Source organism: Leptodactylus fuscus, chromosome 3 (assembly GCF_031893055.1).
Source record: "Leptodactylus fuscus isolate aLepFus1 chromosome 3, aLepFus1.hap2, whole genome shotgun sequence".
NCBI lineage: Eukaryota > Metazoa > Chordata > Amphibia > Anura > Leptodactylidae > Leptodactylus > Leptodactylus fuscus.
This window is the reverse complement of record NC_134267.1, coordinates 69,528,039-69,546,222: the sequence shown is the minus strand read 5'-3', so window position 1 is coordinate 69,546,222 and position 18,184 is coordinate 69,528,039. Positions and strand designations below refer to the sequence as shown.

General features: G+C 42.6%; 1 protein-coding gene across 2 annotated transcripts in view; it reads right to left on the bottom strand.

Moving 5' to 3' along the window:
• TFB1M (transcription factor B1, mitochondrial) overlaps positions 1-15,904 on the bottom strand; it is a 101,601-nt gene extending 85,697 nt beyond the window's left edge. The window contains exons 1-2 of one of the 2 annotated variants that reach the window (XM_075267802.1): positions 15,842-15,904; positions 12,841-12,973 (exon numbers count right to left, since the gene is read on the bottom strand). In XM_075267802.1, the coding sequence (XP_075123903.1) occupies positions 12,841-12,955 (115 nt within the window). In that variant the 5' untranslated portion in view covers positions 12,956-12,973; positions 15,842-15,904. Of the gene's footprint in view, positions 1-12,840; positions 12,974-15,693; positions 15,780-15,841 lie in introns of those variants that run through there. The other variant, XM_075267801.1, reaches the window with a different exon arrangement.
• Positions 15,905-18,184: the final 2,280 nt, after the last annotated feature.

The window sequence follows — 18,184 nt, the reverse complement described above, 5'->3', positions numbered from 1 at the left end:
ACATCTCTTATCAGTGTCAGGTCCTAGTAATACTGTGAGAGCCGCTCTGTATTACTATTCATCCTATTACATCTCTTATCAGTGTCAGGTCCTAGTAATACTGTGAGGGCCGCTCTGTATTACTATTCATCCTATTACATCTCTTATCAGTGTCAGGTCCTAGTAATACTGTGAGAGCCGCTCTGTATTACTAGTCATCCTATTACATCTCTTATCAGTGTAAGGTCATAGTAATACTGTGATGGCCGCTCTGTATTACTATTCATCCTATTACATCTCTTATCAATGTCAGGTCCTAGTAATACTGTGAGGGCCGCTCTGTATTACTATTCATCCTATTACATCTCTTATCAGTGTCAGGTCCTAGTAATACTGTGAGGGCCGCTCTGGATTACTATTCATCCTATTACATCTCTTATCAGTGTCAGGTCCTAGTAATACTGTGATGGCCGCTCTGTAGTACTATTCATCTTATTACATCTCTTATCAGTGTCAGGTCCTAGTAATACTGTGAGGGCGGCTCTGTATTACTATTCATCCTATAACATCTCTTATCAGTGTCAGGTCCTAGTAATACTGTGAGGGCTGCTCTGTATTACTATTCATCCTATTACATCTCTTATCAGTGTCAGGTCATAGTAATACTGTGAGGGCCGCTCTGTATTACTATTCATCCTATTACATCGCTTATCAATGTCAGGTCATAGTAATACTGTGAGGGCCGCTCTGTATTACTATTCATCCTATTACATCTCTTATCAGTGTCAGGTCCTAGTAATACTGTGATGGCCGCTCTGTATTACTATTCATCCTATTACATCTCTTATCAGTGTCAGGTCCTAGTAATACTGTGAGGGCCGCTCTGTATTACTATTCATCCTATTACATCTCTTATCAGTGTCAGGTCATAGTAATACTGTGAGGGCCGCTCTGTATTACTATTCATCCTATTACATCTCTTATCAGTGTCAGGTCCTAGTAATACTGTGATGGCCGCTCTGTATTACTATTCATCCTATTACATCTCTTATCAGTGTCAGGTCCTAGTAATACTGTGATGGCCGCTCTGTATTACTATTCATCCTATTACATCTCTTATCAGTGTCAGGTCCTAGTAATACTGTGATGGCCGCTCTGTATTACTATTCATCCTATTACATCTCTTATCAGTGTCAGGTCCTAGTAATACTGTGAGGGCTGCTCTGTATTACTATTCATCTTATTACATCTCTTATCAGTGTCAGGTCCTAGTAATACTGTGAGGGCCGCTCTGTATTACTAGTCATCCTATTACATCTCTTATCAGTGTTAGGTCCTAGTAATACTGTGAGGGCCGTTCTGTATTACTAGTCATCCTATTACATCTCTTATCAGTGTCAGGTCCTAGTAATACTGTGTGAGGGCGGCTCTGTATTACTATTCATCCTATTACATCTCTTATCAATGTCAGGTCCTAGTAATACTGTGAGGGCCGCTCTGGATTACTATTCATCCTATTACATCTCTTATCAGTGTCAGGTCCTAGTAATACTGTGATGGCCGCTCTGTATTACTATTCATCTTATTACATCTCTTATCAGTGTCAGGTCCTAGTAATACTGTGAGGGCCGCTCTGTATTACTATTCATCCTATTACATCTCTTATCAGTGTCAGGTCATAGTAATACTGTGAGGGCCGCTCTGTATTACTATTCATCTTATTACATCTCTTATCAGTGTCAGGTCCTAGTAATACTGTGAGGGCCGCTCTGTATTACTATTCATCCTATTACATCTCTTATCAGTGTCAGGTCCTAGTAATACTGTGATGGCCGCTCTGTATTACTATTCATCCTATTACATCTCTTATCAGTGTCAGGTCCTAGTAATACTGTGAGGGCCGCTCTGTATTACTATTCATCCTATTACATCTCTTATCAGTGTCAGGTCCTAGTAATACTGTGATGGCCGCTCTGTATTACTATTCATCCTATTACATCTCTTATCAGTGTCAGGTCATAGTAATACTGTGAGGGCTGCTCTGTATTACTAGTCATCCTATTACATCTCTTATCAGTGTCAGGTCCTAGTAATACTGTGTGAGGGTGGCTCTGTATTACTATTCATCTTATTACATCTCTTATCAGTGTCAGGTCCTAGTAATATTGTGAGGGCCGCTCTGTATTACTATTCATCCTATTACATCTCTTATCAGTGTCAGGTCATAGTAATACTGTGAGGGCTGCTCTGTATTACTATTCATCCTATTACATCTCTTATCAGTGTCAGGACATAGTAATACTGTGAGGGCCGCTCTGTATTACTATTCATCCTATTACATCTCTTATCAGTGTCAGGTCCTAGTAATACTGTGATGGCCGCTCTGTATTACTATTCATCCTATTACATCTCTTATCAGTGTCAGGTCATAGTAATACTGTGAGGGCCGCTCTGTATTACTATTCATCCTATTACATCTCTTATCAGTGTCAGGTCCTAGTAATACTGTGATGGCCGCTCTGTATTACTATTCATCCTATTACATCTCTTATCAGTGTCAGGTCATAGTAATACTGTGAGGGCCGCTCTGTATTACTATTCATACTATTGCATCTCTTATCAGTGTCAGGTCCTAGTAATACTGTGATGGCCGCTCTGTATAACTATTCATCCTATTACATCTCTTATCAGTGTCAGGTCATAGTAATACTGTGAGGGCGGCTCTGTATTACTATTCATCCTATTACAACTCTTATCAGTGTCAGGTCATAGTAATACTGTGAGGGCCGCTCTGTATTACTATTCATCCTATTACATCTCTTATCAGTGTCAGGTCCTAGTAATACTGTGATGGCCGCTCTGTATTACTATTCATCCTATTACATCTCTTATCAGTGTCAGGTCCTAGTAATACTGTGATGGCCGCTCTGTATTACTATTCATCCTATTACATCTCTTATCAGTGTCAGGTCCTAGTAATACTGTGAGGGCCGCTCTGTATTACTATTCATCCTATTACATCTCTTATCAGTGTCAGGTCCTAGTAATACTGTGAGGGCCGCTCTGTATTACTATTCATCCTATTACATCTCTTATCAGTGTCAGGTCCTAGTAATACTGTGAGGGCCGCTCTGTATTACTATTCATCCTATTACATCTCTTATCAGTGTCAGGTCCTAGTAATACTGTGAGGGCGGCTCTGTATTACTAGTCATCCTATTACATCTCTTATCAGTGTCAGGTCCTAGTAATACTGTGAGGGCTGCTCTGTATTACTATTCATCCTAATACATCTCTTATCAGTGTCAGGTCCTAGTAATACTGTGAGGGCTGCTCTGTATTACTATTCATCCTATTACATCTCTTATCAGTGTCAGGTCCTAGTAATACTGTGAGGGCCGCTCTGTATTACTATTCATCCTATTACATCTCTTATCAGTGTCAGGTCCTAGTAATACTGTGATGGCCGCTCAGTATTACTATTCATCTTATTACATCTCTTATCAGTGTCAGGTCCTAGTAATACTGTGAGGGCCGCTCTGTATTACTATTCATCCTATTACATCTCTTATCAGTGTCAGGTCATAGTAATACTGTGAGGGCCGCTCTGTATTACTATTCATCCTATTACATCTCTTATCAATGTCAGGTCCTAGTAATACTGTGAGGGCCGCTCTGGATTACTATTCATCCTATTACATCTCTTATCAGTGTCAGGACATAGTAATACTGTGAGGGCCGCTCTGTATTACTATTCATCCTATTACATCTCTTATCATTGTCAGGTCCTAGTAATACTGTGATGGCCGCTCTGTATTACTATTCATCCTAATACATCTCTTATCAGTGTCAGGTCCTAGTAATACTGTGATGGCCGCTCTGTATTACTATTCATCCTATTACATCTCTTATCAGTGTCAGGACATAGTAATACTGTGAGGGCCGCTCTGTATTACTATTCATCCTATTACATCTCTTATCAGTGTCAGGTCATAGTAATAGTGTGAGGGCCGCTCTGTATTACTATTCATCCTATTACATCTCTTATCAGTGTCAGGTCCTAGTAATACTGTGATGGCCGCTCTGTATTACTATTCATCCTATTACATCTCTTATCAGTGTCAGGTCATAGTAATACTGTGAGGGCCGCTCTGTATTACTATTCATCCTATTACATCTCTTATCAGTGTCAGGTCCTAGTAATACTGTGATGGCCGCTCTGTATTACTATTCATCCTATTACATCTCTTATCAGTGTCAGGTCATAGTAATACTGTGAGGGCTGCTCTGTATTACTATTCATCCTATTACATCTCTTATCAGTGTCAGGTCATAGTAATACTGTGAGGGCCGCTCTGTATTACTATTCATCCTATTACATCGCTTATCAATGTCAGGTCATAGTAATACTGTGAGGGCCGCTCTGTATTACTATTCATCCTATTACATCTCTTATCAGTGTCAGGTCCTAGTAATACTGTGATGGCCGCTCTGTATTACTATTCATCCTATTACATCTCTTATCAGTGTCAGGTCCTAGTAATACTGTGAGGGCCGCTCTGTATTACTATTCATCCTATTACATCTCTTATCAGTGTCAGGTCATAGTAATACTGTGAGGGCCGCTCTGTATTACTATTCATCCTATTACATCTCTTATCAGTGTCAGGTCCTAGTAATACTGTGATGGCCGCTCTGTATTACTATTCATCCTATTACATCTCTTATCAGTGTCAGGTCCTAGTAATACTGTGATGGCCGCTCTGTATTACTATTCATCCTATTACATCTCTTATCAGTGTCAGGTCCTAGTAATACTGTGAGGGCTGCTCTGTATTACTATTCATCTTATTACATCTCTTATCAGTGTCAGGTCCTAGTAATACTGTGAGGGCCGCTCTGTATTACTAGTCATCCTATTACATCTCTTATCAGTGTTAGGTCCTAGTAATACTGTGAGGGCCGTTCTGTATTACTAGTCATCCTATTACATCTCTTATCAGTGTCAGGTCCTAGTAATACTGTGTGAGGGCGGCTCTGTATTACTATTCATCCTATTACATCTCTTATCAATGTCAGGTCCTAGTAATACTGTGAGGGCCGCTCTGGATTACTATTCATCCTATTACATCTCTTATCAGTGTCAGGTCCTAGTAATACTGTGATGGCCGCTCTGTATTACTATTCATCTTATTACATCTCTTATCAGTGTCAGGTCCTAGTAATACTGTGAGGGCCGCTCTGTATTACTATTCATCCTATTACATCTCTTATCAGTGTCAGGTCATAGTAATACTGTGAGGGCCGCTCTGTATTACTATTCATCTTATTACATCTCTTATCAGTGTCAGGTCCTAGTAATACTGTGAGGGCCGCTCTGTATTACTATTCATCCTATTACATCTCTTATCAGTGTCAGGTCCTAGTAATACTGTGATGGCCGCTCTGTATTACTATTCATACTATTGCATCTCTTATCAGTGTTAGGTCCTAGTAATACTGTGATGGCCGCTCTGTATTACTATTCATCCTATTACATCTCTTATCAGTGTCAGGTCATAGTAATACTGTGAGGGCGGCTCTGTATTACTATTCATCCTATTACAACTCTTATCAGTGTCAGGTCATAGTAATACTGTGAGGGCCGCTCTGTATTACTATTCATCCTATTACATCTCTTATCAGTGTCAGGTCCTAGTAATACTGTGATGGCCGCTCTGTATTACTATTCATCCTATTACATCTCTTATCAGTGTCAGGTCCTAGTAATACTGTGATGGCCGCTCTGTATTACTATTCATCCTATTACATCTCTTATCAGTGTCAGGTCCTAGTAATACTGTGAGGGCCGCTCTGTATTACTATTCATCCTATTACATCTCTTATCAGTGTCAGGTCCTAGTAATACTGTGAGGGCCGCTCTGTATTACTATTCATCCTATTACATCTCTTATCAGTGTCAGGTCCTAGTAATACTGTGAGGGCCGCTCTGTATTACTATTCATCCTATTACATCTCTTATCAGTGTCAGGTCCTAGTAATACTGTGAGAGCCGCACTGTATTACTAGTCATCCTATTACATCTCTTATCAGTGTAAGGTCATAGTAATACTGTGATGGCCGCTCTGTATTACTATTCATCCTATTACATCTCTTATCAGTGTCAGGTCATAGTAATACTGTGATGGCCGCTCTGTATTACTATTCATCTTATTACATCTCTTATCAGTGTCAGGTCCTAGTAATACTGTGAGGGCGGCTCTGTATTACTAGTCATCCTATTACATCTCTTATCAGTGTCAGGTCCTAGTAATACTGTGAGGGCTGCTCTGTATTACTATTCATCCTAATACATCTCTTATCAGTGTCAGGTCCTAGTAATACTGTGAGGGCTGCTCTGTATTACTATTCATCCTATTACATCTCTTATCAGTGTCAGGTCCTAGTAATACTGTGAGGGCCGCTCTGTATTACTATTCATCCTATTACATCTCTTATCAGTGTCAGGTCATAGTAATACTGTGAGGGCCGCTCTGTATTACTATTCATCCTATTACATCTCTTATCAATGTCAGGTCCTAGTAATACTGTGAGGGCCGCTCTGGATTACTATTCATCCTATTACATCTCTTATCAGTGTCAGGACATAGTAATACTGTGAGGGCCGCTCTGTATTACTATTCATCCTATTACATCTCTTATCAGTGTCAGGTCCTAGTAATACTGTGATGGCCGCTCTGTATTACTATTCATCCTATTACATCTCTTATCAGTGTCAGGTCCTAGTAATACTGTGATGGCCGCTCTGTATTACTATTCATCCTATTACATCTCTTATCAGTGTCAGGACATAGTAATACTGTGATGGCCGCTCTGTATTACTATTCATCCTATTACATCTCTTATCAGTGTCAGGTCCTAGTAATACTGTGATGGCCGCTCTGTATTACTATTCATCTTATTACATCTCTTATCAGTGTCAGGTCCTAGTAATACTGTGAGGGCGGCTCTGTATTACTAGTCATCCTATTACATCTCTTATCAGTGTCAGGTCCTAGTAATACTGTGAGGGCTGCTCTGTATTACTATTCATCCTAATACATCTCTTATCAGTGTCAGGTCCTAGTAATACTGTGAGGGCTGCTCTGTATTACTATTCATCCTATTACATCTCTTATCAGTGTCAGGTCCTAGTAATACTGTGAGGGCCGCTCTGTATTACTATTCATCCTATTACATCTCTTATCAGTGTCAGGTCCTAGTAATACTGTGATGGCCGCTCAGTATTACTATTCATCTTATTACATCTCTTATCAGTGTCAGGTCCTAGTAATACTGTGAGGGCCGCTCTGTATTACTATTCATCCTATTACATCTCTTATCAGTGTCAGGTCATAGTAATACTGTGAGGGCCGCTCTGTATTACTATTCATCCTATTACATCTCTTATCAATGTCAGGTCCTAGTAATACTGTGAGGGCCGCTCTGGATTACTATTCATCCTATTACATCTCTTATCAGTGTCAGGACATAGTAATACTGTGAGGGCCGCTCTGTATTACTATTCATCCTATTACATCTCTTATCATTGTCAGGTCCTAGTTATACTGTGATGGCCGCTCTGTATTACTATTCATCCTAATACATCTCTTATCAGTGTCAGGACATAGTAATACTGTGAGGGCCGCTCTGTATTACTATTCATCCTATTACATCTCTTATCAGTGTCAGGTCATAGTAATAGTGTGAGGGCCGCTCTGTATTACTATTCATCCTATTACATCTCTTATCAGTGTCAGGTCCTAGTAATACTGTGATGGCCGCTCTGTATTACTATTCATCCTATTACATCTCTTATCAGTGTCAGGTCATAGTAATACTGTGAGGGCCGCTCTGTATTACTATTCATCCTATTACATCTCTTATCAGTGTCAGGTCCTAGTAATACTGTGATGGCCGCTCTGTATTACTATTCATCCTATTACATCTCTTATCAGTGTCAGGTCATAGTAATACTGTGAGGGCGGCTCTGTATTACTATTCATCCTATTACATCTCTTATCAGTGTCAGGTCATAGTAATACTGTGAGGGCCGCTCTGTATTACTATTCATCCTATTACATCTCTTATCAGTGTCAGGTCCTAGTAATACTGTGATGGCCGCTCTGTATTACTATTCATCCTATTACATCTCTTATCAGTGTCAGGTCCTAGTAATACTGTGATGGCCGCTCTGTATTACTATTCATCCTATTACATCTCTTATCAGTGTCAGGTCCTAGTAATACTGTGAGGGCTGCTCTGTATTACTATTCATCCTATTACATCTCTTATCAGTGTCAGGTCCTAGTAATACTGTGAGGGCTGCTCTGTATTACTATTCATCCTATTACATCTCTTATCAGTGTCAGGTCATAGTAATACTGTGAGGGCTGCTCTGTATTACTATTCATCCTATTACATCTCTTATCAGTGTCAGGTCCTAGTAATACTGTGATGGCCGCTCTGTATTACTATTCATCCTATTACATCTCTTATCAGTGTCAGGTCCTAGTAATACTGTGAGGGCTGCTCTGTATTACTATTCATCCTATTACATCTCTTATCAGTGTCAGATCCTAGTAATACTGTGATGGCCGCTCTGTATTACTATTCATCCTATTACATCTCTTATCAGTGTCAGGTCCTAGTAATACTGTGAGGGCGGCTCGGTATTACTAGTCATCCTATTACATCTCTTATCAGTGTCAGGTCCTAGTAATACTGTGATGGCCGCTCTGTATTACTAGTCATCCTATTACATTTCTTATCAGTGTCAGGACATAGTAATACTGTGAGGGCCGCTCTGTATTACTATTCATCCTATTACATCTCTTATCAGTGTCAGGTCCTAGTAATACTGTGAGGGCTGCTCTGCACAAAAAGAGCGACGCCTCACCGCTATCCTAATGTGAATGGGACCCAAATAGGATTAATTAGATTTTTTCTACATTACAAACTAGCCTGTCTAGCACATATTTTACACAAAAACAGCGACGCCTCACCGCTATCCTAATGTGAATGGGACCCAAGTAGGATTAATTAGATTTTTTCTACACTACAAACTAGCCCATCTAACACATATTTTACACAAAAATAGCGATGCCCCACCGCTATCCCAATGTGAATGGGACCCAAGTAGGATTAATCAGATTTTTTCTACACTACAAACTAGCCTATCTAATACATATTTTTAATACATATTTTTAGACCTAGCCTACAAAATGGATAAATGGAAAAGCTAGTAAATATAGGCCAAGTCCGATCTAATATTCATGCCATATGGCACTCGACTATTGAATTTTAAGATATGCCAGGCTTCACGTTTGATTGCTTTGGTATCGCCACCCCTCAAGGGTTTTGAGATTTTTTCTATGCCAAGACAACGGAAGCTTTGGGTGTTTCCCTGGTGCTTCAAGGCAAAATGCCTCGAAGCTCCAGACATACTCTCCGTAATATTTTTACCGCAATCTCTCAAGTGCTCCGAGATGCGTAACTTGATATTCCTGGTAGTGCAACCTACATAATCCTGTTCACACTCAATACATTTAATGCAATACACAACGTTGACACTATTGCTATCTAGATGGGATTCAATATTCCATTTAAAGCTGGAAGCATAGCTGGTTACATCCTTTGAAGTTACCATATATTTACATATCCTACATTTAGGAAAACCACACTTGGTGCTACCTTTTTTAAGGGAAACATTGCTCTTCACTACAGGTAGACAACTAGGGGAAACCAAACTCCCTATCATCTTTGCTCTTCTCGCTACAAAAGAGATGCCATTGTTCAAAATATTAGTGGTGATTTGGTCTGTTCTAAGGATACACAGATTATCCTGAATGATCTTTCTTATTAGGTCAAACTGAGGACTGTACCGAGTGGAGAATACAGGTCTTTTACTCATTTCTGCTTGTTTTTTGATAGTGTCAGGGTTTCGTTCCCCCACCAAGAGTTTTTTTTCGATCTTTTTTATTAACTTTGGCAGCAGCCCTATCAATCATCCACTTAGGATAGTTCCTTTGTTTTAAAAGCACTGTGGTTTCACTTCTCAGAATGTTAAAATCTTTGTCTTCACTACATGCCCGTCTTGTTCTCAAAATTTCCCCGTATGGAATACTTGAAATTGTATGTGCCGGATGGCAATTATTACCCATTAAGATGGAATTCCCCGCCGTTCTTTTTCTAAATAGGGAAGTTATTACTTCATCTGGAGGGACTGCACCTGTCAAGGAGATATCTAAAAAGTTCATCTGCATCTTGTCCGGTATGGTCGCTATATCTCCATCCCACACAATGAGGATATCATCGATATAGCGCCCATACCAGAACAGATGGGGCAAAAATGGATTGGAGCCCACAAAAATGTGCCTCTCCTCCCAGTAGGCCAATAATAAGTTAGACAAGGAGGGTGAAAAGGGGGCACCCATGGGCGCCCCCCGGACCTGCAAAAAATATAGGTTTTCAAACAAGAAAAAATTGTGTGACAAAAGGAAGTCAGTGTTTTTGTGCAAAATATGTGCTAGATAGGCTAGTTTGCAATGTAGAAAAAATCTAATTAATCCTACTTGGTTCTCATTCACATTAGGATAGCGGTGAGGAGTCGCTGTTTTCATGTAAAATATGTGCTAGATAGGCTAGTTTGTAATGTAGAAAAAAATCTAATTAATCCTACTTGGGTCCCATTCACATTAGGATAGCGGTGAGGCGTCGCTGTTTTTGTGTATTGTTTACAGCTGATTGCCTCTTGTCATGTGTGCTTTTTCACTCCTTTAAACAAACTTTATTCATTCCGTGTTGACACCTGACTGCTGATTGAACACAGATGGGTGGCAGAACCCATAGTGTTTATAAAGGTTTAAGAGCTAAGATGTAAGTACGCTATGATTAAGGTGACCCTGAGCCCCGAAACGCGTCGGCGTTTTTAAGCTCACATGTGTTTTTTCTAACTTTTGCACTTTTGGTATGTGTATTTTTTTTTTGTTTTTAAAATGATGCGTGAATAAAGGATTTATTAACTGAAGACCCTGGAGTGCTGCAATCTTCATCTTCTTCCAAGTATCTGCCTCTATTGCTGTTTGTTCCCTATAAGTCCAGGGACGAAGTTTGGCACCTCCAGTCCAGGTCGGTTTCATGGGGTAAGAAGGTCTCAAACCCCTCTTTTTTTGACTTTTTCATAATACTGAGGACTGTTTTTTAAAATGCCGCCCAAAAACTACCATCTATTGGCCAAGTTTATCCAAAAGCTAAGAGCGCAAAATTGTGTCAAAGAGCTGAGACAAGTAAAGAAGGTGACTCGCAGCTTGAAAAGAAATGGATGAGACAGGCTAACTGTAAGGGCCCGTTCACACGGAGTAAACACGCGTGTATTTTGGCAAAATACGCGTGTAAAAATAAGATTCCCATTGACTTTAATGACATTTTACACATGTATTTTGACATGTTTTTTTACATGTGTAAAAAATATCATTTAAGTCAATGGGAGTCTTATTTTTTCACGTGTATTTTGACAAAATAAACGCGCGTTTACGCCATGTGAACAGGCCCTAAGGCAGCTGAGACATCAGAGCAACGGGAATGTTGTCTTCACAAGAACTGGATAAGGCAGGCTGAAGCAAAGGAATATGGAAACATCTGAACAAAAGGATGAACGTTCTGAAAATGACCGTATACGACATATGCAATGGGGCTGCCTGGTCTAGCAACCACATACATGTCCATCACTTCACTCATGGAGAGTGAACAAGCCATAATGTATCCATTGGAGTTCCTGAATTCTTTGGAGCCTCCTAGAATGTCACCACATACACTCACTTTATAAATAGGAGCCACAATAATTTTGCTTCGGAACCCTGACCAACCAAAAATATGTAACAGAAGGGGCAACACGGTGGCTCAGTGGTTAGCCTTGCAGCGCTGGAGTCCTGGGTTCGAATCCCCCGCCAGGAACAACATCTGCAAGGAGTTTGTATGTTCTCCCCGTGTTTGTGTGGATTTCCTTCCATTCTACAAAGACATACTGATAGGAAAAAAAAAAAAAGTACATGGTGATCCCTATACGGGGCTCACAATATGCATTAAAAAATAAAGTGTAAATGCACAAAATTGTGCATTAATAGTCTTCATGCCCAATGTTACTGATGCCACTATTCCTATGGGAAACTCTAAGGGTACATTTACACAGAGGAAAATGGCGCTGAATTGGGTGTGGAAGCCGCGTCCGATTCAGCACTGAAAAAAAAAAGCCTCCCATTGACTTCAATGGGTTCCATTTTTCTCCATTTTTAGGCTAAGAACCAACGGTTCTTCCTGCAGAGCTTTGAACAGAAAGTTCATGAAGTTTTCCTCCGCAAACTTTCTGTTTACAATTATATCTACGGTAAAGCCACCGGTAATGGACATGCTGCGATTTTCAAAGCTGCAACGGTTTTGGAAATTGCAGCATGTCCGCGCTGCGATTTTTTCCGCAACGTGGGCACGGGATTCGCATGAATTCTATCCACTTTGAAATTACTGTAAAACGCTGCGATTTTTCCTGCGGGGGAAAAATTACGGTGTTTCCGGTTCGTGGGGCCCCAGCCCTAGGGAGCAAATGTTTTCATTCCGCGTATTCCTTTGCTACCAAGTGACATGCCCTTCACAATCCGACTTGCATTTGCTATGACTATAAACAAAGCACAAGGACAATCACTTAAAGTAGCCGGCATTAATTTGGAGAGCCTGTATTTCTCACATGCACGGTTGTACGTTGCTTGCTCTAGAGTGGGTATTCTACTAGTATTATATATTCTGTATTAGTTAGAGTAAAAGACTTACCAGTGAGCTTCAAATCCAGCAAAAAATTCTGAGATAGTTGTTTTTCTGCCTTTAAATTGTAAAGCTTTATAATTTCTCTTATGGTTGGCAAGGGTGGCAAACGGTACAGAGACATCTTCTAAACATTCAGAAACTAAAATGATAAACAGAAAATTTCAACATATTTATTATGATACACATTCATTTTAACTGTCAATGGAAGGGTATGTTCACAGTTTTTTGCAGGCAGATTTTGACGTGGAATCCGCCTCAAAAAGGCCTCCCCATTCCCCATGATCAGGAGTGGAATGCCAATGTACTGCATCAGCATCCCGTTGTGGCTGTCCTCACAGAGAACTCACAAGGTTTTCGCTGTGTGAACGGGCCCTAACTTTGTGAACTTGAATTTATATAGACCACGGTTTTGCATTTTTTTTTTCTACCTCAAACTTCATCATATAATTTGTAGTAATTATACTGCACATTAAAAGGTTAAGGCTGAAGACCCACGTCGCGGAAACGCTGCTTTTTCTGTTGCAGATCTTGCTGGATTTTTCTTGAGCCAAAGCCAGGGCTGAATTTAGCAGAATGGAGAAGTATAAGAGCTTCCTATATATTTCCTATTCCTTTTATAGCCATTCTTGGCTTTAATTAAAAAAAACACAGCTTCACTTTAGTAACAAAAAAAAAAAAAAGCTGTATTTCCACAACATGGATCAGCAGGCCTTTGGGTGCATTCACACGGAGAAAAACGGTGAGGAATTTGGTGTGGAATTTCAGTGCTGAAAAAAAAAGCCTCCCAATGACTTCAATGGGTTCCTTTTTCTGCTAAGGACTAGAGATGAGCGAACACTGTTCGGAACGGCCGTTCCGAACAGCACGCTCCCATAGAAATGAATGGAAGCGGCCGGCACGCGGGGGGTTAAAGGGGTTGTCCCATGTCGCATACTCACCAGTCTTCGTTGCTCTAAAATCTTCTGTCTTCTGGCTTTGTTGCGTCATTGGTGGGCGGGGTCACATATGCAAAGCCAAGCGGCGAGATGCCGCTGACCCTGCGTGCGCGCTCACAGACCAGTCTAGCCTTCACAATGCGAATACAGACCCGACATCCGCCTCTCTCTATTACAGCGGATACCGGGTCTGTATTCGCATTGTGAAGGCTAGAGTGGTCTATGAATGCGCACGCAGGGCCAGCGGCATCTCGCCGCTTGGCTTTGCATATGTGAATACAGACCCGGCATCCGCTGTAATAGAGAGGCGGATGCTGGGGAGTGTAGACACCGGCACAGATGCACAGACGCCAGCAACATCACTATGCTCCTGCCCTGCATGAAGCCAGCAGCGGCAGAAGCGATGCTGTTATTCCGCTCCTCCGCCCCCCCCTCCCGGAATAGCAGCATCGCTCCTGTCACTGCTGGCTTCATGCAGGGCAGAAGCATAGCGATGTTGCTGGCATCTGTGCTGGCGTCTAACCGTCCCCAGCATCGCCTCTCTATTACAGCGGATGGCGGGTCTGTATTGACGGCCCCTTCCCCCCAAAGGGTAAACTACCCCCCCCTCCAGGCTCGCTCCCGTGCAATTAGCCCCTCCTCCCTCCCCCCCTCAGAGCTGCAGATACATCACTTGACTTATGACCAGATAAGTCAAGGGATGTGTAGAAAAAAAATGAATAAAGTAAGATAGTGGACAAACAAAGCAGTTTTGCTGAAGCAATGTATTTAGGAAAAGTCTTACATCCACATTAACAAGCAGTATAGATAGGATCCTTGTGATGGGACAACCCCTTTAAGCGACTGGCCGCCGGCAAAGTGTACGTGCCAGGTGCTTCCATTCATTTCTATGGGAGCGTGCTGTTAGGATCGGCTGATCCGAACAGTGTTCGCTCATCTCTACTAAGGACCCATGTTGCAGAAATACAGCTTTTATTGTTGCAGATTTTGATGCATTTTTTTTTAGCTAAAGCCAAGTATGGATACAAAATGAATGGGAAATACATAGAAAATTCTTATACTAAAACTGCAGCAAAATAAAGCTGCATTTCCACAACGTGGGGCCTCAGCCTTAAGGGGGTTTTCTGTTTCAGATGTGTTTTTGTTTCTTTTTACACTGATGAGATATCCACAAGATAGGTCATCAGTGTCTTATTGGAGGGACTCTGACACCCAGACTACACACTGATCTGCTGTGATGCAAGCTACTATACAAGACTGGGCCAGAAACAGCTCTGTGGAGGCAAAGGTCCAGCACAGAGGAATCCCCTCTCCACCTATTTCCAGTTTAAAAACAAGATGGAACGCTAATGTGAACCTGGCACTACTTTGTAACGTAAACTCCCTCTGATATGTTACTGGGACAGAGCAGTTTGGTGTTAATGCTATTAGATGAAAGTGTAGACACTTAGGCACTGTCTATACAGTAAGCAGCATGGACACCGGACAGGTATTCTACAGAAACACTACAGAAGTGGTTATACAAGTTGATTAAATCACACAGGACAGGGCTCACTACTACTATTCTACTGAGGGGACCATAACCTGTTTTAGATATATCTATCTGCACACAGGACAGGGCTCACTACATTCTACTGAGGGGACCATAACCTATTTTGAGCAATAAATAAAAGGTTCTCACACATTTAGTTGTGAAATCTTACAAACCGTAGTGTGCTACACGGGACCTTCATTGCCTAATAGGATCTATGGTCCAATGACTGAATCCCAGCATGGGTGATACCGTACTGCTGCCCATAGTATACTCTGACATCACAGTTAGTGTGAGCAGTACATACAACAGCCTCCTAACTAGCAGTGTGTGGGCACGTGTGCTGTCTCTGCCAGCCATATCTACTTCCCTGGCACACATCGCTATACATACACTGCAGCCCTTCATCGCTAACAGCATGACATTGTACAAGACACGTGACAGGATACTTATACCTCCACTTCCATCACCCATACGTACAGAGTTAGACCTTCAAAAAAAACAAAACTTTTATTGCACCACGAATTAACTGGACACTCACACTGAACAGAACGAAGAGAACTGAACAATGCTAGGTTCAGATGGGTGAAAGGACCTTTGGTGATGTCATGATCATGTGATCAGCCACATGTATGGGAGGAGTCAGGCTCCAGGCTCTGCTGCTCCCCAGTTAGCCGACGCCGGTCTCTTTTAAGGAAAAGAACCTTTGATGATGTCATGGTCATGTGGTTAGAACGTTGTGACAGGAGTCAAATAAAAGCGGTCTTGGCTTATAAATCTTTGTAGTAGGAGCATGTGTTTATAAGCCTCAGAGAATCACCTGTACGTGTGTGCATATTACAGTATGCTTCAAGCACATTGCAGGGCTCTAACTGTGAAGGAACTTTTCACAGAAAGTCTGCATAGGTTTCTACATTATGGGGATAACGTCCATCCTTAGGGAGAGACCACCTTTTCAGGTGTGTGGAGACTTATACAGCCATAGTTGCTTCCACTGCAAGGGAACATGGCAAATCTGTCTCCCAAGCTGTAAACAGGGAGACAGTGCCTCTGTTATGCTGCCCTCTATGGGAAGCACCCTGAACATCATGCCCGACTTCCCAGAAGCCTTTGCTGCATAATGCAGGGTTATAACCAAATCAGTTTCTCAGCTACGGACGGCACCATTTCTGTCTGGTTGGACTTCATCAGCGCAGCCTAGAGAGAACTGATTTGGTAGAAGTGAGAGGCTGAAAGACCAGATTAAGGGGATAACGTCAATCCTTAGGGAGAGACCACCTTCTCAGGTGTGTGGAGACTTATAGCCATAGTTGCTCCACTGCAAGGGAACATGGGAAGAATATGCAAATCTGTCTCCCAAGATGTAGGTTTCTACATAGCTTATACCTACGGTATAGGGTGTTTCTGTAGGTATAATTTACAAGCTGCGATTTCCAAAACCGAAACAGTTTTGGTAACCACTGTGTCCACTGCGCGTATTTTTCCTCAATGTGTGGATGGAATTCTAGTGAATTCTATTGAATCATATCCACACATTGTGGAAAAATATGCGCAGTGATTTTCAAAACGCTGCATCTTTTTTCTGCTGCATTTACACCATGTGGAGTCCTGGCCCTTTAGTCTAGGTCAGGGCCGGCGTCAGCGCACGGTGTAGTCGGGCAAGTGCTGGGGCCCACAGAGCCTCTGGGGCCCCCCGGCACTTGCCCGCCCCAGCACTTGCCTGTCCCGATTTCAGCTCTTCGGCGTCCGACGGATGCCGATGAGCTGAATAGGCGATTAAAGCAGGAGCTGTGACAACTCAGCTCCTGCTTTAACGCTGTGGCGTGTGTAGGCTTACAACTATGTGAATGGCATGAGAGCAGAGAGAGGAGCGGCGGGGGAGCAATGGAAGGTGAGTGTAAGTGTTTGTTTGTTCTTTGCGTTAAACATTAAGGTGGAACATAATGAAGGGGGCCCATGAAACTGGGGGGCAAATGAAGGGGAGGGGGGGGAACGGCATGACACTGGGGCAATGAAGGGGGGGGACGGCATGACACTGGGGCAGATGAGGGGGGGAGAACGGCATGACACTGGGACAGATGAAGGGGGGAACGGCATGACACTGGGGCAGAGAAGGGGGGGAATGGCATGACACTGGGGCAGATGAGGGGGGGGGGGAGAACGGCATGACACTGGGGCAGATGAGGGGGGGAATGGCATGACACTGGGGCAGATGAGGGGGGGGAGAATGGCATGACACTGGGGCAGATGAGGGGGGAGAATGGCATGACACTGGGGCAGATGAAGGGAGGGGAGAATGGCATGACACTGGGGCAGATGAAGGGAGGGGAGAATTGCATGACACTGGGGCAGATGAGGGGGGGAGAACGGCATGACACTGGGGCAGATGAAGGGGGACGGCATGACACTGGGGCAGAAACGGGGGGACATGAAACTGTGGGCAGATGAAGGGGGGAGAACGGCATGAAACTGGGGACAGAGATGGAGGGGGGACATGAAACTGGGGGCAGAGGAAGGGTGTATATGAAACTGGAGGAGAGACGGAGGGGGGCATATAATTTACGGTTGACTGTAGGAGGATTATACTGTGTGGAAGCACACGGTCTTTTTCTACACTGAAAAAAAGCCATCGATTTCAATGGATTCTGCTAGCTTTTTTTCCCACAAGGATGCCGGGTGTTTGATTATGGCGGCCTCTCGGGAGCCGGGCGGCCACCATAGACGCGGTGTGTCTACTGTTTCATACAGTTGACACCCAGCGCTACTGCTTATGATCGGTGCCCTGCACTGTTCGCAGACATTAAACCCTTCGGCGCCTCGGTCAAAGTTGACCGAGGCACCATGTTTCCTGCAATTGCTGGCACACAGAGTAAGCTCCGGGGCC